The sequence below is a fragment of the Pteropus medius genome, unplaced genomic scaffold, assembly GCF_902729225.1.
Source record: "Pteropus medius unplaced genomic scaffold, Ma_sr-lr_union100, whole genome shotgun sequence".
NCBI classification, from domain to species: Eukaryota; Metazoa; Chordata; class Mammalia; order Chiroptera; family Pteropodidae; genus Pteropus; species Pteropus medius.
Window position 1 is genome coordinate 5527844 of NW_024355990.1, and position 20362 is coordinate 5548205.

A 20362-nucleotide genomic window follows, 5' to 3' on the forward strand; every position below is an offset into this window, starting at 1 on the left:
TCGTTTACTCCTTCCTTCAGTGTCCTCCGCCAGTAAATGGTAATTATAACCCCAGCCTCCCCTCTACTGCCACATCCTCCATATGTCCTACAAGAACCCTAAGTCTGACCAAAGGGTGAGGATGGAGAGTAGGGGTTGGGTGTTTGGTTGGCACGTGGTAAGTATGTATTAAGTGTTTGCTGAATGAATGGATGGATACAATGAAATTTCCCCTGGGATTAAAACAATAAAGTGAGATCATGTAAACTAAAAGAAGGGAATTTGGGGCCAGAACACGTGGGTTTGAACCCCAGCTTGGCCATTTACTAATAGCATGACCTTGGGCGTTACTTTCCTTTTATAAAACTCAAACTTCCTGGTCCGCAAAGTGTGAGTGTGTGTGTGTGTGTGTGTGTGTGTGTGTGCGCTTGCCTGCCCACTTGCCTGATGGCAGGATATCTGGGAGGATCAGCTGAGATGACTTGGCAGAGCGCCCAGCCCTGTGCTTCTGGCGGAGTTGAATGCCAGCTCTGTACTTCCCACTGCAGGGGATCAGGTTAACCAGAATTCAGGGATAGGCACTGGATATCTGGGTGGGGGAGGACGAGGGACACGTCACCCAAGAAGTGGGACTTAGGGCTAGAACTGGGCCTTGGCAAATAGTTCTGAGTTTCGGGGGGAATGGGGAGACTATTCTATACCGGGGGAAAGGAATGATGGTGGTTATGGAAGAAAGGCGTTTGGGGGGCTGGTAGGTGCATCTGTCTGGCTGGAGTTGACAGTCTCTGCAGGAGGAAAATGAGAGAGGAATTTGTAAAGGTCAGCCGGGGCCAGTTTGTGGGGATTCCCAGGAGACAGGCTAAGACACCTGGACAGCTTCCCAGGGGGTTTTGGAGCTGTGAAAGTACAGAAAGCAACTGTTCTTCCCTCCAGTCCCCCCCACCCCCAATTTCTCTACAAACATGTCTCCGCCACTACCCACCTGCCTTGAACTGGGCAGGAGCAATCAAATCCCCAATGAGATAGCACTTTGCCCAACCACACTAACCTAGGACGAGCTCCTAAGTGACCACTGCCACCACCGCTGCCCTTGGCTCCCATTCCTACCAGCGTCTCTGAGCAAAAGACTCCCTGGGGGGTGGGTGCTGACGGCGGTGCTGGGAGATGGGTGGAGGAGGGTCTGAAAGCCCCACTGAACTGGCTTTGTGTGGTCAGAGGCGAATCAGATCCAGACAAAGTGTCCGGAAGTGAAAAACAGATCAGCTCCACAGTGGAGCGTTGGGACTGCCCTCGCACACGCCCTCCTCACCGCGCCCCCAGCTTTGGGGAGTTGAGCCTTCTGCACCCACAATTTCCTGGGTGGGGAAGTGGGGGCAGTGGGAATATATATTCTATAAATAGAATTTAAAAAAATTTTTCTTTTCACTTTCTGTCTCTAAATTCGAGTACTTTACATCGTACAAGTGGGATCACACGGTATTTGTCTTTTGTGATTGGCTTGTATCATTTCGTATAATGTCTTCCAGGTCCATCCATGTTGTCATATATTCAGAATTTTCTTCCTTTTTAAGACTGAATAATATTCCATTATATGTATATACCACATTTTGTTTATCCTTTCAATCTATGGATGGACGCTTAGGCTGCTTCCACCTTTTACTCTCGTGAATGATGCTGCTATGAACGTGGGTGCACAAATCTCTTTCCAGGACCCTGCTTTCAATTCTTTTGGGAAGTGAAATTGCTGGCTCAATGGTAATTCTAGTTGCTTAATATAACTTATTAATATTTTGAAGACCCACCATACTATTTTCCACAGTGGCTGTACCATTTTACATTCCCACCAACAGTGCACAAAGGTTCCACTTTCCCCAAATCCTTGCCAACATTTATTTTCTTTCTTTCTGTTTTTTTGATAGTAGCCACCCCAATGGATGTGAGGTGGTATCTCATTATAGTTTTGATTTGCATTTCTCCAACGATTAGTGATAGTGAGCATATTTTCATATGCTTCTTGGCCATTTGTATATCTTCTTTGAAGACATAGCTATTCAAATCCTTTGCCCATTTTTGAATCAGGTTTTTTTTTTATTGTTGAATTTTCTATGTATTCTGAATATTAATTCCTTATTACATATGTGATTTATAAATAGTTTCTCCTATGTGATAGATTGTCTTTTCACTCTGTTGATAGTGTCTTTTAATGCACAAATTTTTAAATTGTAATGAAATCCAATTTATTTTTTCTTTTATTGCCCGTGCCTTTGGGATCATGCCCAGGAAGTCACTGCCAAATCCAGTGTTGTGAAGCTTTTGCTCTGTTTTCTTCTAAGGGTTTTATTGTTTTAGGTTTTATATTTAGGTCTTTGATCAATTTCGAGTTGATTTTTGTGTCTGCTATTAGGTAAGTATCCAATTTAATTCTTTTGCATGTAGATATCCAGTTTTCTTAGCATCATTTGTTGAAAAGATTGTCCTTTTCCCATCGAATAGTTTTGGTCTCCTGTTGAAAATCATTTGACCATATGTGTGGATGTTTATTTCTGGGCTCTATTTTTTTCACTGGTCTATGTGTCTGACTTTAAGCCAGCATCACCGTGTTTTGATTACTGTAGCTCTGTAATAAATTTTGAAATCATTAGGTGTGAGTCCTGCAAGTTCACTTTTTTTTTTTTTTAAACACCTACAGCACCTGGTCTTTGTAGGTGGTCTCCCATCCAAATACTAACCAGGCCCGACCTTGCTTAGCTTCCAAGATCAGACAAGATCAGGCACGCTCAGGGTGGCATGGCTGTACTAAGTTCACTCTTTTTTAAGGCTATCTTGGCTATTTAGAGTCTCTTGAGATTGTGTGAATTTTAGGATAGGTTTTTCTGGTTCTGAAAACAATGTCTCTGGTATTTTCGTAGAGATTGCATTGAATCTGTAGATCACTCTGGGTAGTATTTTTGTTTTAACAATATTGAATCTTCCAAACCATGAGCACGAGATGTCTTTCCATTTATGTCTTCTTTGATTTTTTTCAGCAATGTTTGTAGTTTTGATTATATAATTCTTTCATTTTCTTGGTTAATTCCTAAGTATTTTAATTTTTCATACTATTATAAATAGATATTTTTTAAAAAATTCCTTTTCAGAGTCATTGTTAGTTTGTGTATTCATTTTGTATCCCGCTACCCTGCTGAATTCATTTATTATTTTAAACAAGTTTCGGTGGAATTTTAGAGTTTTCCTCATATAAAATTATATCATCTGTGAACAGAGGTATTTTTACTTCTTTACCAATTTTGATAGCTTTTATTTATTTTTCTTGCCTAACTGCTCTGGCTGGGACTTCCAGTACTATATTGAATAGAAGTGTTGAAAGCGGGTATCCTGGCTGCCATGTACCCCATTTTAAAATAAACTTTTTATTTCAGAAGTTTCAATTTACAGAAAAGGTGTAAAGATAGTGCAAATAATTCCCATATACCCTTCCTATGGTAGGAATGTTTATGCCCTGCCAAAATCCATATATTGAAAACTAACCTCCGATGTGATATATTGGGAGGTGGGGGCCTTAGGAGGTGATTAGGTCATGAGGGTGAGCTGTCACGAAGGAGATTAGCGCCCTCAGAAAAGAGACCCCGGAGAGCTCCCTAGCCCCTTCCACCACGTGAGAACACACAGAAAGATGTTGTGAATGAGGACGTCTTCCCTCCCTGTTTGTAAACGTCATGAAGTTAAGGTCCACAACTGCCTTAGATGCTTCTGCGGTCCCAGGATTTGGAGAAGGTGACGTGGCAGGCCGACGCCAGCAAACTGCAAACTACTGTAAAAGATAATAAATACTAGAGTGTTTACTATCTGCAGGTTAGGAGGCAAAATCAAAGATATTTTCTAGATACTTACATGATAAGAGAGAAAACCAATTCCCACACATTTTTGATTACCAAAATTCAAAATAATGAGCATAGTTGGTTTTTTTTTTTTGGTAATTCAGGTCTATTAATGACAAAAATGGAATTCCTTGGGGAGGGCATAACATTATGCTTAATTGAGGTTCAAAGTTAATGTTCTCCACCATCGAAATCAGTTATAAATATTTGATATTTATAAACCATTCAAAAATATAAAAACTCTATTCATAGGCCATACAAGGCAGCAGGTCGGGCTGGGCTCCTAGGAACTGCATTGAATCTGTAGATCTCTTTGGGTAGTATTTTCACAGGTCATAAATTGCTGGCCCTTGTGCTAGGCGATCAATATATTTTTAGTTAAATGAATGAAAGGGAGAAGAAAGGAAGGCAAAAATCTCCTGATCTGGGTGTATCCGTTAGTGGGCACGCACGGCCCCTTGAGTGTTTATGAGCCATGAGGGAGTGACATCGCCCCAGCCACTCTGAAATACAAGACCTCACAGCTTTGGAAGAGGGAAAAAATATATCAGGGCATGGCTCGGGACGACCGGAGATGAGTTAGCTTTGGAGAAGGGACCACTCTGGCAGCTGCCCCATGTGGTCCCTGAATAGTAGACTCAAATTCATGCCTGTTCCTGACAAAGGCTCCATGTACTGAGGGGCCTGATGGAATTAATTACTCTTTCTCTTTGGGCGCAGGTTCCTGGGGCTGGACTCAGGGCTGCTCAGAGATGTTTGGGGATGGTGAGGCCGGCAGGCTGGCAGTGGAAGAGAGGCAGGCTTGGCTGGGAGGGCTTCCCACCTCACCCCTTTCTCTTGGGTGAGAGATTAGTGCAGGCCAAGGTAGCAAAGGAAGGTGACAGACACGGTGATCCAAACCTCCCTCAAGCTTGCGGACGCCCGCCTGGCCTCCTTCCTACTTCATTCAGGGCCTGCCTACAGCTCAGGTCTCAGTCCAGACCCCGGGGGACAGTGGGAGGCCCCAGAAGAATTTCATTTGTGTATCGAGCTGCAGTTACCTTTAAAAAATCACAGTGATTATAGGAGAGTTTCTCCCATGCTCCCTGCCTCATTCCCACTGCTATATCGAGACGAGGGTAAAGGGCTATCCCACCACGTGGGTGGGAAAATGTTTCCATTCAAAAGATGCCCCAGTTCTGGTCTCTGGCTGAAGGATGTGCAGTTCTGAGCCTGCCCTCGGCACTCACCTCAAACGCTCCCAAAGGACACGTAAGCTACTCCCTGCGGGAAGCTCCTTGAAATAGGCAATTCCAGGAGCACAGCTGCTACACAGAAGAATAAACAGCAGCTTAGGACCATGGGCGGAGAGCTGGAATCTGCTCCGCGGAGCCATCCCAGGCTGGCTTGGTTGTTCACCAGATAAATGAGATTGCAAAGAAAGTGTGAAGGGTGCACTGCTTCTCAGGGGGCCCCCACCTGGACAGGTGCTCCGTGGTGGTGCAGGACTTAGGGAGAGAGCACAGCAAGGACCCATGGCAAAGCTGTGCGACCACAGTCCCTTTAGGGGGAACTTAGGAGATGGACTAGGGCAGAAACGAGGTCTGAGTCCAAGAGTAGCTAGTGGCCACGTGAGAGGTCCTGTGACATTCATTCAGTAGCCCCATCTTTCAAAACTCGTGCTGAAATTGCTACTGGGATCTGCCTTGAAGCCCTCCCACCATATATAACAGAGCTGGAAGGGACCGGTCAGTCCCCTCCTTATTCCAGTAGCTGAGGAAGTTAGAGACTGAGTCGCATTTTAGTGTAAGTGGTTTATTTGTCCCCCAGGTGAGGGCGCACATGTGCCAAGCAGAGGTGTGCCCACCTGGCTCCTTCAGGAACCACCCAAGGGTTCTAGTTTAGTTTCCATGCATTAAAAACAACTCTCTAGTCGCCGAAAATGAAACGTTAAGAAGCAACACCTTGACATCGCAGAGTTCCTTATCTGCGCATGGCGTGGCCATACAAAGGTGTTTATGGTAAAGGTATGTACAGGTTAATGCAGGTGAGAGCATCCTGGTTGCCCTGTGGCCCCGTTCTGTCATGGGGGCTCGGCTGGAAGCTGAGAACCACTCTGCTGTCAAGGTTTTGATGAGAAAGTGGCTCTTCCAAAATGGAAACGGAGCCCTTGTCCCAAGCCACGCCGCCCTGTGTCCCTGCCTTGGTGTGGAGGCTGTGGGGACTCTGTGCCGTGCACTGCAAGTTGGTAGGATGTTGGAAGCACCAAAGGGCCCAACCCTGGATCCTCAGTGGGCAGAACGATGGGTGGTCATTTTCTCCTGGTTAACAAGCTCCTTCTCACCTGGCAGGTACAGGGCGGGGGCCTGGGACAACGGGGTAGGGACAGGTAGGACAGATCTCTGTTTTCATATCAAGACCTAGTTGTCCCACTTTGCTAGAACCTTTACTGACAAACTTGCTTGAGAACAGAAGGGAGGGGAAAGGTGACCTGGACACTCTGCCATTTCCCTTACCTCCTCTCTTAAAGGACTCCCCTCTGAGCGGAATGAACCCATATTCCCATCAAACAGCTGCTTGGGAAAATCCCCTCTCTTCCACCTCCAGATGCATAAAGAACTGGCTGGTGACAGCAAAATCTGATGAGGAATGGGATACAAGTCAGTTGTAAGGAACGAGCCCCAAATCTACTGTAAAAACTGGATGCACTATGAGTTCCAATTCTTTGGATCATCAAAATACTTAAAACACTGGAAAACAAGAGTTAAAGTCGCTTTCAAAGTATCTATCAATACCTGAGACCATCCCTACGTGTAGTGAACAAACAGCATCGATTCTGGAATGGAAGTGAGGCCAGAGGGTCACCGAGAGCCGGGAAGAACGTGTCAGGCTTTCATGCATACGGGTCTCTCACTGCGAGTTCACCAGGCACGAGGCTGCAGTTCCCTGGCCCTGGAGCCACCAGCCTCCTATGCAGTCTCCAACACCTTCCCTCTGTGGCCCAGGAAGAGGTCATCTGGCCCCAGGAGACTGATTTGGATAGTGTCTGATCTTATCAAGACGATGCCTCCCTTAAAAGCATCTGCTGATCAGCCCTTCCACCTTTGCCTGCAGGGAACTGCTACCCATCTGTGCAGCCAGGAGGAGAGAGGTGACTCGGAGAGAGTGGTCATCTGGGCTTCTGGCTGTGCTCACAGGAGGCACAGTGCTGGCCATGGGACCCTGGAGCCTGACCCAGCCCCTCCTCACTGCCACTCCCCACCTGGCCAGGGTGGGATGTAGGGGTGAGCTGAACCAGGCTCCCAGCTTAGGGACTGCCAAGCGCCTGGGGGACATTTCTGGTGTGGAGAGGCCCGAAGAAGGAGAGGCTGGTCTGAGTCGTGGGTCCCCCATCTGCCTGGGGCTTTGGTCAGGAATCTCAGCCGGCCCCGGGCTGATTCTCTGCGGCAGCAGGAGGCTTCCCATCCCGCAGTCCTGCATGCATCTCCAGATGCCTTTGGTTTCTATCACAGAAACGCAGCTCTCATTCGAATTAAGTAAAAACCAAAATGGATCAAGGAGGCCGGAACCTCTGGAAGTGTGCTAGGCTGGCAACTCACTCCCGTAGTGCCTCAGGTGTGCGTCTGCCACGGACATGTAGGTGGCCCTCATGCTGGGAGAATACTGTGGAAGAGAGGGGAGGGGACGGTCAGAACAGGGTCATGGCATGTTACCGGACACTGCACTAGCAAAAGTGCCAGGAGCTTCTGAGGGAGGGAGATCCGGGCCAGCCACAGCGGTCAGGCACCATGTTTTAATGACGGGGCATCATGGGGACTGGAGGGTACTAGGCCGGCTCGCACAGGCTTCCCGTCTGGTGATGCTTCCCTGCCGTGGGGCCATCGGGACATCTGGCTCCCAGGCTCGAATGCGTGCTGCACGCACTGACCAGCCACGCCCTCCACTGTGGCTGCCACATCTACTCCGCTGCACACACCGACACCAGGGACGGCGTCAGGGTGCGCCAGTGCACTTAGGAGCCCGAACGGTGAGCAGGCCGAGGGCCCAGGTCCACTGACTCAAGAGAGCCAGGTTCAAGTCCCAGCTGTGCGTCTTACTCATCCCATCACCTTGGCCTGTGTCCCCACCTGCGAAATAGAGCTTAGAGCACTCAGCTCTTGCACTGAGAGGATGACATGATAAGACCCCTCACAGAGTGGTTCTCCAACCGGGCTGTGCTTTACGAGCTCTTCCAAGTGCAGACAAGTTGGTGAAGCGGAGACCTAGCACGAAGGGAGCACTCAGTGGGCATTGGTGACTGCTCGGAAGTAGAGAGACGCGGCTTCTTACATGATCACGTCTCACATCACGGGACCCGAGAGTCTGCATTCCAACAGGCGCCAGATGCTGCTGGTCTGCTGACCCCAAGTAGCAAGGGTCAGCAGGACCCCGACTGCCTATTGGCCCCAGGGTAATTTTGGGGGTCTAGGTCCAGGCCATTCACACCGGACAGGGAACAAACGCTTCCAGCTGGCGTGTGTGTGTATGGGAAGAGACTCTTGAACCTAGTGGGTCTCGATCAGGGGTGATTTTGTCCTCCCAGGGACTCTTGGCAATGTCTGGCAGGCATTTTTAGTTGTCACAACTTGGGGGGAGGGAGCGGGGGCTGCTACTGGCATCGACCGGGTAGAGGCCAGAGATGCAGCTCAGCATCCTCCAGGGCACAGCCTACAGCAAAGCATGGCTGTCAGGACGGCAGTCGAGCTGAGGGTGAGGAAGGCTGACCCAGACCGGCAGTTTCGGCTTTACCTGGGAACATGCTAGAAATGCAAATCCCTGGGCCCAGCAGCCTGTGTGGCAACAAGTACCCCAGGTGATTCTGCTGCGTGCTCAAGGGTGAGACCCTCCTGCCAGAAGCAGCATTTCCTAAACTCATGTGACAACAGGATCACCTAGGCAGCTGCCCTGGACACGGTTTCAGTGCCTCTGGGATCAAGTGCTGGGATTGGCATTTTTAACAATTGCCCACGTCGTCTTTTTGTCCGTCAAGTCTAGGACGTGGTGCTGGAAGGACAGGAACGGTTCCGGAAGGCAGAGCTGAGGGAGGACACATTCGTAACTAAGGGATGTACACTCCGATGGCCTTGCTGGACATTGCCCACCTTAGTGAATCCCTTGTCTGCCCCAGAGATGGCGTAGGCAGAGGGAGGGGTTTATCCACGTCTGCTGCTCTGAGCACTGATGACTATTTAGAGCAGGCACCGGGGGAGGGTGGGGAGCGGCCAGCTTTGTGGTCATTATCGGGGCACGTGTCCACACCTCCATGCTGTGGGCTCCTGGGTTAGCAGCACCGGTCATTGTCTCCCCATGCCCCTTGCATGATGGGGGTGGGGCAGGGTCTTTCCTAGAGGCAGGGCAGTCAACTCTGCCAAAGCCATTAGGGTTTCTGGGCAAGTCTTAATGCTACAGAAGAAGGTTTATTCTGTCCTTGAGCCTTACAAATAAGGTCAGTTCTTGATTATCTCTGCTAATGGCAGGGAGAGTGGCCTGGATCTTTCAAAACAGAAGGTAATCCAAAAATCATTTTTATTGGGCATCATGGTGCTTTGAATAATTCATTTTTCACAGCAGCAGATTTCCCCTAATTATGTTGTGCTCAGATTAATATTGAAATCAATCTGTATTCCTAGGTCCACAGCAGCTGGTGGCAAAAAAAAATAAATAAAATAAAATAAAAGGAACCCAAGTGGCATCCGGCTAGAGAGAAGCCGGGCGGGCATTTAAGAGGTGCCCACTCTGAGCGCAGACTTCGACCCACCCACTGTCCTGGGCTGAGGACCCTGGACGCGGGAGGCTCTCTGGGCAAAAACGGCCAGGTGGGGTCACGGCAGGGAGAGACGAAGGGTCAGAGCATGGTTTCTCAACCACAACACTAGGGACACTTGAGGCTCGTCATTTTTTTAGGTGGGGGCCGTCCTGTGACTCTAGGGGGCTTAGCAGCATCCCTGGCCCCCACCCACTAGATGCCAGCAGCAACTACCCCCAGTCGTGACAACCAAAGATGCCTCCAAATGCCTCCCTGGCGGGCAACGTCGTCTAGGGCGAGGCCCACTGCTCTAGGGTAAGGCTCAAATGCCACCTACTCCACGGGGCCTCCCCAGGTCCTGAAGGGCAGCCAGGACAATTCCTCCCTCCAGGTCTCAAAGCGCCATGTGGCACTTTCTACAAACAACCTTCCTGAGTCTCCAGTCCTGCAGACATACTTCCTGAAGACGGAGACGGCGTCCTGCCTTTCTCTCCCGGGAGAGTGTTCATTTAGCACACTCGCCGGACATCCGGGAGCGTACATGACCATCCTGGTCCTCAGGGTCGCAGCCTGTGTCACTGACCCCGTGTCTTCAGTGCTCCCAGTTTGCCAACTGGATGGCCCCTTCCAAACCACCCGATGGGGCAGATGAAACACCCCGTCCCACAGAGGGAAGGCAGGGGCACTTTCCCCGACAGACACCTGGCCCACGAACGCTTCCGCCCACCCCTGCGGGAGCCCAGGTTACCGTGGGGGGCGGGGAGCCTCTCCCGATGAGCGGCATGTTCTCGTAGCGTGGGTTCCCGCCGAAGAGCATGGCTTGGTTCCTGCAGGGCCGAGAGGAGAGCTCAGGAGGGTCAGGTGTGTTGGGGCAGGGGTGGGGGGAGCTCAGATTTCTGCAGGAGGGTCCCTTAGGGGAATGGGGGGATGGAAGTGGACCACGGATAGAGAGGAGGGAGTGTGGGCTCCGGGTGGCCCAGGAAGAAGCAATAGGTGAGCGACAGAGGCCAGGAGCAGCCTGGAGAGATGCAGCTTCTCAGCTTTGCAACTTGCCCCGCGGGCTTGTGGCTTCTCCAGGGGGTTCCCTCACACATGTGGATGTGCAGGGGTGACTAGGTGCTCCCTGGGGCCCTCCCGCCAGGCATCCTGTGGCTGCAGTGAGGGGACCACGGTTGGCATCTGATGCTTCCTCCCCACCTGGCTCTCCGGACCCGGATGTGCTGCCCACAGACCCATCTCCCCGAGGGCTACACGGCACGAGGGGAGGCCCCAGGAGCCCCTGCCGTACATGTACTCCGAGACGGGGGCGTTGGAGATGGTCTGGGCCGGGGGCTGCAGGCTGGTCTGGCTGCCCATGCCGCTGCTGTAGCTGCAGAAGCTGTGAAGCTGCCCCCGAGGGGGATTGTGGGCAGCGATGCGCCGGGCCTGGGGGTTGAAGGGGTCGTCATCATCGATGTCATCATAGTCTCTGTCCCTAGAATGACACACAGGGTATGGCTGACCATGAGAGACAAGGGAGGCCCAAAGGCAGCAGGGTGCTGGCTGCTTCCCGGCCTTTCCTCCCAAGACTCCCCCTATGGCCACATACACGTGTCCTTGAATTTCCTCTAAAACATGTTCCTCAGCCCAAACTCCCTCAGATCACTCAGCCCCGTTTCCGACTTCACGTCCACCTCCTCCAGGCAGCCCACCATGCTGACCGCATGTACAACGACACTCCCTACCCTGCTTCCTCCTGTCTGATCTACTCGCGAGGTGCTGAAATACCATCTCATCTCTGTCCCTCTCCTCAGTGAGACTGCAGGAGCCCTGATGACAGTGCCACACTCTATCCTTCCTGGCATTCTGGGGGCACCCCTCCTAGCACCCAAAGCTCTCCTCAATACCTCACGCCACAAAGTCCTGCAGAGGAAGAGAGGACAAGCAAGGGACGGCCAGTCATGGGATGACGTAGTCACTGTGCTCGGCCCCACTCCTGCCCCGCCACGCCCCTGGAATCTCCTTTTGGGGGTCTGTCTGGACTCTCAGGGAACCTTCTGCAGACATGCAGGTGGCCCGTTAGGGCTGAATGCCTGGGCCCTCTGCTGCCCTTGTCTGTCCCGGCTTATGAGCTCTCGGCTCGGTCAGAGCAGAGCCTCCCGCCTGCTCCCCAGGAAGCCCCTTCCAGGCAGCCCACCTGGTGGTAAGGTGCTTCCAGGCCCGAGGCCCTGCACACATCATGGTGGAGAACGCCAGGGCAGCCAGGAGGGAGAAGAGGCCCAGGAAGAGCAAGCCCTCGAGCCCGTCGTAGCAGACACCAGCGAGGGCATCCAGGTAGTCCTGCAGCGGGGGAGCGGGGCACAGCCCGGGGTCTGAGCTTGTCGCTGTGGGCCCCTCTCCCTCAGCCCGGACCTAGATAGCCGCCCGTTCCTCCCCCAAGCACCTTACACAGCCACTAAAGGTCCACACTCGAGCCCGACACAACGGGGCTTCTTGGATTCACTCTACAAGCATTTGTTGAACACCTACCGGAGGGTCAGCTCTGGACAAGACAGACAAGGCTACACGGTGTTGGGGGTGGGCGGCCAGAAGATGTGGGGATTTACTCTGAGGCCAGGATGCTCAGGAGAGGACAGCGCCTCTGAGGCAAAGGGGACGAGCTTGGCGTGTTCAGGACAGAGAGAAAAGGCCAACAGGGGATGGGGCGAGAGGCCACCGGGTCACGCTGAACCTTGCGGGGTAGGCGAGGAGTTTTTAGTTCATCATAAGTTGACGAGAAGCCCCCGGAGGATCTGGGATGGAAGGGATGTGATCCAATTTGTTTTTAAAAAGACCATTCTGGCTGCTACATATGAAAGGCCATGGATGGTAAAGGGGCGAGGAAGAGTGGGGGACCAGGGCTGTCGCCCAGGGCAGCGGGACGGTGCTTAGAGCACGGCAGAAGCTGTGGAGGGAGCGGGAAGTGGACGGACTCGGGACGTCTTCGGAAGCGTAGCTGCTAGGACTTGCCGAGGGCTTGGATGCGGAGGGCAAGGGAGAGAGGGCCCGAGGGCGACAGACTGCCGGGCCCACAACCTACGCCTTGACTTGCTAGCTCTGGAATCTTCAGTAAGCTACACACATGCACGCACGCGCGCACACACACACAGACCTCTTTCTTTCTCTCTCATCTCTATCTATTTATCTATCTATCTATCTATCTATCTATCTATCTATCTATCTATCTATCTATCTATCTATCATCTATCATCTTCTACACACACATCCATCCATCCATCTACACACACACACACACATATACACACATATAGTTTCTTTGTCTATGAAATTTCTCATGAAATAACATGTATTTCACAGTATAACTGTGAGGACTAAATGACATATTGGATATAAAGTGCACAGAATAAGGTTAAGCACAAAGTGATCGTTAGTACAACTCTTTGCTCTAAATCCACATGGGCTGTGGCAGCTGTCAACATGCACTGGCTTATTGCTTGGGGGGCAGGAATGGCTCACATACTCCCAGTGTGTTCCCTGTACTAGTGTCTGAAAGTCCAAATTCCTGGAGAGATGACCCTGGCAGTGACATTGGGATATCCCCTTGTAACCCCGGGAGATGGGAGGGTTGACAAGATGGCCGGGAGTCAGGTCACCCGATCCAACCTTCCTACACTTGCCCCCTGGTCTTTCACCGAGTCTGCTTGTCTCAGCTACTGGAGAGAGTCAAGAAGCCAGGTGCCTCTTCCACCTTCCCGTTGCCCAGCTTCCTCCCCATTTCCTGTGGCCCGCAGGGGGCCCAGCAATCCTCTCCTAGCCCCTACTGGCTTCTCTGGGAACATATGGCCAGCTGGGGGGGGTCCCCGCTCCCCACTTGCCCCCAGGGCCACCCCAGCACCTTGTGCAGCCCCCGGCAATCCAACATGGCTGTCAGCTGGTGAAGGCTGGACTCTGAGGAGTTCAACAGGAGCTGGATTCTGAGCAGATCTTTCTGAAGCAGGAAGGAGGGAAGGGCCAACATGCAGAGAAGCAGAGACGGAGAGCTCGAACCAAGGCTCGTGGATAACACTGCAAACAGCAGCTGGTGCACAGAGGCCTTTAAAGCCCAAGGAAGGAGCCAGACTATGGGGAGGGACGCTCTCCACATCTTGGCTCACCAGGGCCCTGGCCTGGGGTTCCCCCTCTTCCAGCATGGATGCTGGGGGAGGCCGCCTTACCTCCGCTGTGGGGAAGAGGGGCACGGCAAACTGTAGCAGTCCCGCCACCTGGATCTGCATCGTGGTCAGCGAGCGCTGGAAGATGGTCAGTGCCTGGGCCAGGAGAGACCACAGCCCCGCTGTCAGGTTCGAGTTCCCAGGAGCCCCTGCAGCTGCCACGGGCCTGTTCCCTGGCTGCGGCCCCTCCCCCTGGCTGCATCCGCAGTCGCATGCCTGGCTATGGCCTGTCCTGCTTGCAGCAATCTCCCCCTCATCCCTTAGGCTTCAGAGGGATGCACAGTCCTCTTGCATCTGGCTACTCAAAGTGTGGTCCTGGGAGCTTGTGAGAAATGCAGACTCTCGGGTCCCACGCCCGCCCCGCTGCATGGTATTTCCGCAGTAACCACTCCCAGGGTGATGGGCACGCATGCTGGCGTGTGAGAACCCTGATCCAGAGGATGCACACTGAGAGCACCGCCCCTTTCAGAGGACCACAGTGAAGAAAGAACACTGGTCACCTGTCCCTTCCTGGTCAGGGATGGGGCATGGGGTCGAGAGGGAGCATGCCGATGAAGGGGATGTGGGCGGGGTGAGGGCTGGGCTGAGTGGGCCGTACCTGCTGGAAGGGGCTGCTTCCGCTCTGACTGCAATACAGGTAGTAGCGGGTCACCCCTCTGAGCAAAAGACACTGGCGTCGAGGCAGGGCTCCCAGGTGATCTGAGCCCTCATCCATCCTCAGTGGCCAAGCCACTCCTTGAGCTCTCAGGTTCAAGGGGTCCAGCTGGACTGGAATTGGGGGTGAGGGGGTGGGGAGAGGGTTTGGGTGACCACAAGGCTGAAACAGGTAAGTAGAGGCACAGTCTGGCTGGCCAGAGTGCTGACGACAGAGGCCCGCGAGCCCATTACCTGTGCTGAGCTGGCTCTCAGTGGTGTTCAGGATGAAGGTGTCGGGAGCCACGCAGAAGTCACTAGTGCCCTGAGCCAGGGAGAGATGGGGGGGCGTGCAGAAAGTCATGACACCAGGGCCCTGGGAGGAGCCTGGTGCCCTCGGCTCTAGCCACTTGGACCCCTCAGCTCACTCTGGGTGGACAAGAACAGTCAGGAGCCAGCTGCCCTGGGTTCGAGTCCTGGCTCTGCCTCTTCCTAGCTCTGTAACTTAGGACAAGTGGCTTATTATTTCTGTGTCTTAGTTGCCTCATTCATAACATAGAGAGAAATACATATGAATTAATCTACGTAAAGCACTCGGAAAAGTCACTGGCAGAGAGCGGGCGCCACGTTCTGTTACTCTTACTTCTAATGCCTCTTCTGGGATGGACCTTGCCGAGCCTGGGCCCAGAGGAAGCTGCAGGATGGGTGTTGTGGTTATTTGCACCACGGCCTCATTTGCTCATCTCTATTTTATTTTTTATCTCACTGTTATCAAGATTTACACGCTCTGGCGGTGTCAATCTATGAAGCCTCACCGGTCCCTCTTTGGAAAGAATTACGCTGGTGCTGAGTCCATCTTTGAGCTTGTGGGTGCACGTCCCGCTCATGACAAGATGCCGGGTGGGAAGAGCATGGGGCTGGGGGTCAGAGGACACGCGCTCCAGGCTCTGCCACTGACGAGCTGGGGGCCTGGACCCCCCCAAACATGGCCTGCTAGGTGACCACCAAGTGCCCATAGGGCTGAGTGGGAGCAGGTCCAGGCCTGGGGGAGGTGACAGCAAGAATGTCATTCTCCTGGCCGGGAGGCGGGGAGGCAGGGGATGGGAGGCGAAGAGGAGAGTCATGGGAGGAGCTCGAGTGTGCAGAAGCCCAGGCTCAGCTCACTGCAGACCCTCAGGCCCGTGCTCCTTCGTCAGGGAGGTCTTTCCTCCCTGGGTGGGCAGCGGGGGCTGGGGGGTGGGCACAGTGTCAGTGTGCTGGCTGCACAGCTCTCAAAAAAAAAACAAAAACGGCCAGGAGGCCTCAGAGGGCCGGGGCAGCTAGGCCACAAAAGCTCCCCACAGTGACCCTTGGCGCCCTGCCTCCCTCCCCTCCCAGCTTGTCCTCACCCCGCTTCCTATTAAAATGCAGCAGTATCCGCAGCCCAATCAAAGGCCCATTCACGCTGTCACACAGGGGCCTGACTAGACGAATTAGGGAAATGGCTTTTCTCTTGGGCTCTCTTGCATTCCAGGGCACCCAGCTGGGAGACTCAATCACCCCTGCTTTCCTGGTTCACTGAAGCCTGGGGAGAAGGAGCCCCGAGGAGGCTGTCTCCCCAAGAGCTGCTCACAGGGGCAAGCTAGATGCTAGACGCGCTGCTGCTTCCAGGGGCCCCACAAAATACACCATGTGCGAGTTTCCCTGTGCTTACATTTGTTCCCGGAGGAGAGGCTGTCGGCCAGGCAGCTGTGTGTGTTGCTCTGGCCAGCGGCCACTCCCCTGGACCATGGGCGGCCGTCCAGCTCCTGATGACTTCAGATGCTTTTGAGCACAATGTAGGCCCTCCTCCCCTGCCCTTCCCTGTGTATGGAGGGGCCCCTGCCCTCGGGACGTAGGTGCATGCCTGTCCAGTTCTCCATCCTGCCCAAAGTGGATGCCGCAGGGCTTGGGGGAGGAAACAGAGCGGAAACATGCCTGTCCAGTTCTTCATCCTGCCCAGCCCCCTTCCCCTCCGGACAAGCTTTGCCGAAAGCTGCCGTGAGCCAAGCAGAGAAAGATCCATTCGCTCCGCGGGCATCATGGGGGCAACGTGTCCAGGGCCAGAGCTCCTGGTCAGCCCCGGGTCACTAGGCAAGGCGTGGGTTTGGGGAGAGGGCTTCCAACAGGAGCCCCATTCTTTTACCCCTAGGTAGCGAGGGCAGAACAGATGCAGGTCACGGGGTTCGTTTGTGGCCCTCGAATCAGCTAGGGGGTCCCTGAAATCCCCTGGCAAATCCTGCCCCTTCTACCACACACACACACACACACACACACACATGCACACGCGTGCACACACACACAAACACTCAGCATGCACCTCCACTGTACGATTCACATGGAGTTGCAATGGTCTGCATACTAGTCTTCCTTCTGCGGGCTGGTACTTAGCCAAGAGCAAACGTCATGCCCTGGTTTTCACTTCTCTAGGCACCTGGCATCACTGAGCTCCATAGAGCAAAACATCAGCTGAATGAATGAGTGGATGAATGAATGACTCATGCGCACAGCTTAACTCTAGCGTTAGGTCTGTCAAAGTCCAAACATCTACATAGGAAGCTCCCCTACCTTGTGTTTTTTTGATTTTGTTTGTAACATTTTGAGGCCCCACACGCAGAAACGTGCTCCGCTGTGTGTCAGCCTGTGTGCGTGAGTCCCAGGGCTGCGGTTGGAGGCAGCTAAATGCCGCACCCACATTCCCAGCGCCTGAAGAGTATGCTTCCAAAGCCAGAGGGCTCCAGGTTCCAATCCCACCCATCCCCACCAGACCCAGTCACTTCTTCACACCCAGAGAGGGGTCACCTGGTCATCCATGCATGTCCTTACGAGAAGTAAGCAGGTGGCTGGGAATGGGCCAGTGGGTGGGGAAGGGATGTCTTATCTTGGCTCTGGCCCTAAATGCGTCTTATCTTGGCCCTAAATGCGTCAAGACCGTGGGCAAGCCTCTTCTTTTCTCTGGGCCTGTGTCCCCATTTGAAGGGCAAGGGGGCTGCGGGGGAAGATCTAATCCCCTTCAGTTGTGGGATTCTGGGATTCTAGGTTAGGGACTCACGCTGCCATTGGGGGCTCTGGACAGGACAGACACATTGACGTACCACCCGCCACAGAGATGGTCCTGGGCAGACCACCCACCGTCCCACGCACCCCACCCCCCGCCTCAACTCACCACTGCTGCAGCAGTGTCAGCGGCCAGGGACGTCCAGCTGAGGAGCAGGGCCAGCAGCCCACAGCACAGCATCCTAGGAGAGAGGCAGCCACCAGTGGGGTCCGGGCAAAGGCTGGCAGGCAGGGGACCCCAGGACAGCTGTCACCCCACCAACGTTAGCACCCTTCCGCTCAGCTGTGATCGTGCCTTCTCTGGCCCCTGAGATTCCAGTAGTGGCCCCAAAGGCAGTCTCAGTCTCTGCCCTAACATCAGCCCTGCTGATGGCGAGGACAGAGAGACGGAACCCAATGCCTGGAGCACAGGGCCAAAAAGACACAGCCGTGAGGGGGCGAGCTAAGGAGGAGCTGGTTACAGATGGCAGGAGCCTCTAACGCTTGGGCAGCATTTGTTCAGCTGCTCAGCAGAAGAAGGCCCTGGCAGGAGGGGACACGTGGAGGAAAGCCCCAGTCCTTCCTTTATGTCCAGATGGCCAGCCGGTGGCTGCCGTCCCCACTTGACTGGGTACTGAGGAGAGAGCAGAAGGTGACCTTGGGCTGTGGCCACCACCACATCCTCTGAGCCTGGCCAGGCCCTCATCCCTCTCTGATGGTGGCACCGTCATCTCACATGCTTGCCCAGAGCTTTGTCCCAGGCCCATAGGCGGGGCTACTCACGAGGCCAGGAGACACCTGGAACGCCTGGCCAGTCCCAAGCAGGCGAGGAGGCAGATGACTAGGTCCAGGATGAAGAGCAGGAGGTAGGCGAGCCACCTGGCGGGAGGGGTAGGGGCGGTCAGGGGGAGCAGAGCCCCTCGGGGTCGCTGGCCCTTCATTAACAACAGATGAGCAGACTAGAGGAGGGCGTGTCCCCTGCACAGGAAGAACCGGCGTGCATGGTGGACAGATCCCCCCGAGAGGCTCCAAGGCCTGCACCCCATTTTGGCCTGGACAAAGGCATCACCCTCCCCCTCTCTTGGCTGTCCACTGGAACTTTCTGCAGTGATGGAAATGTTCCCTCTCTGTGCCATCTACTCTACCTGCCACTACCCACATGGGACTATGGAGAACTTGACACAGCATCGGACCAGGCAAGGCCTGACATTTATATCCACGGATCCAAGAAAGCCCCTAAGGCGCCCACTTCTCTGATGGAATCTCGCCCTGGCCTCCCCTCTCCCTCCCAGCGGTCTGGGACTTGGATTCCGAGTGGGCTCTTTCCCAGACCACCAGGGGGCGGGCTCAGGGTGAGGCAGGGAGCCGAGGACATCCCAGGGCACCACGGACCTTCAGCCACAACCCCTGCCCCCCTCATCCCCAGAGAGGCAGCTGGGAGAAAGGCAGCTGGGAGACCCTGGCCAGCTGCCGCACACCTTTGAGCCTCAGTTTACACACGTATAACAGGAAGCTGGAGCCCTTACCGCTAAGCGCACGGGGGACAAGGCAGGGCAGCCACGGACCTGAGGTCCCCGCTTTCCTGCTCCTCCAAAGCACGGGACCCTGGAGCACCTGCATGCCTAGGGTGCTGGGAAGACTCCAAGCAAAGCAACCTTGTTCTTTCCCTTCTGAGCAGGACCCCAAGACAGTCCCAACTCAGCACTAGCCTCACCCAGTAGCCACTTCCATTTGCCTTGCACTGGGGGCGGGGGGAGCAGTCTGAGTAGTGGGAGAGGAGCTGGTGAAAAGAAAAGGGACTTTCTCCAGTCCCCCAAAAAAGAAATGTGTGATCATTATTTTTCTCCATGCGGGAGCCAAATAAATCCATCGACCCCTCCTCTCCAGCAATGGTTTCCTGCTTCACCGATACCTTAAAGAGGGTAAGAAAGAGCCTGGAGTGTGGGTAGGAAGGGCGATGGACCTGGAAGAAAGTGACAAAGGGGCTCTGAAGGGGAGGGAGCATGCCGGAGGCCACCTGGCAGCCGAGCGAGGTTCTCTCTGCCTCTGAGAAAGGAGGCCCCCCAGAGTCTGATCAAAACCATCGACCCCTGCACAGAGCCTCGCTGGAGGACTCCGCAATTCCCAGGGACGGATGGAGGACCTCGGGGACCATCTGCTGTGAGGACCTCGTTCAGATTTGCAGACGGAGGCCCGTGGCGGGAGAGGCCGGCCTAGGCACTGCAGACTCCCTTTCTCCCAGCCTTCCCACGGGAGACGCGCCAGCCACCAGGCCCCTCTCCAAGTCCTGGTTTCACGTTTCAAACCTAAACGTGTGTCTCGTTACTTGTCTCCTCTCCACGACACCAGGAAATCGAGTTAGCGCGGCTTCTCACTCACTCTCCAGGACTGTTTCGATGCCTCGATCGGCAGCCTCTTACGAGGAGTTCCTGGAAACAGCTCTGCGAGGCAGATGCATTTTCCCAGAGGACCCCAGGGATGACCAAGAAGCTGGCTCTGGAAGCTCCAGCCTTTACGTCCACAGCTCCTCACATATCCAGCCTCTGCTGATGCTCTTGCTGGGTTATACGCGTTAGAAGCCTGTCCAAGAGGGTCATCTCTTGGCTTTTTATTGCTTCCAGCACTTAGCCAGGCCCTGTATAAAAGTGCTAAAGAATATTTGCTTAGCCGGATGGATATGCTCTAGAAAAAGCAGGAAAGCAAAGCTAGGGGGAGGCTGGCCAGAGGACACCTGGCCCCTGAGGCTGGTTATAACGCTCGAGAATAAAATAAAGCCTTGGTCTAGGCAGCTCAGGTGAGAGAAGGGATGAGCTAACAGCAGAAGATGAAGACAAGGGACCAGTCTGAGTCGGTGTCCAGGAGCC

General features: G+C 53.8%; 1 protein-coding gene and 1 pseudogene across 2 annotated transcripts in view; both read right to left on the reverse strand.

Moving 5' to 3' along the window:
• Positions 1-2659: 2659 nt before the first annotated feature.
• Positions 2660-2778, reverse strand: LOC120600455 (uncharacterized; annotated as a pseudogene).
• A 2852-nt stretch (positions 2779-5630) lies between these two features.
• Positions 5631-20362, reverse strand: part of TTYH2 (tweety family member 2) — a 31477-nt gene continuing 16745 nt past the window's right edge. The window contains exons 5-14 of one of the 2 annotated variants that reach the window (XM_039859143.1): positions 18282-18377; positions 17629-17701; positions 14700-14769; positions 14410-14465; positions 13815-13907; positions 13496-13588; positions 11798-11940; positions 10910-11095; positions 10370-10448; positions 5631-7499 (exon numbers count right to left, since the gene is read on the reverse strand). In XM_039859143.1, coding sequence (XP_039715077.1) covers positions 7419-7499; positions 10370-10448; positions 10910-11095; positions 11798-11940; positions 13496-13588; positions 13815-13907; positions 14410-14465; positions 14700-14769; positions 17629-17701; positions 18282-18377 — 970 coding nt within the window. In that variant the 3' untranslated portion in view covers positions 5631-7418. Of the gene's footprint in view, positions 7500-10369; positions 10449-10818; positions 11096-11797; positions 11941-13495; positions 13589-13814; positions 13908-14409; positions 14466-14699; positions 14770-17628; positions 17702-18281; positions 18378-20362 lie in introns of both variants that reach the window. The other variant, XM_039859142.1, reaches the window with a different exon arrangement.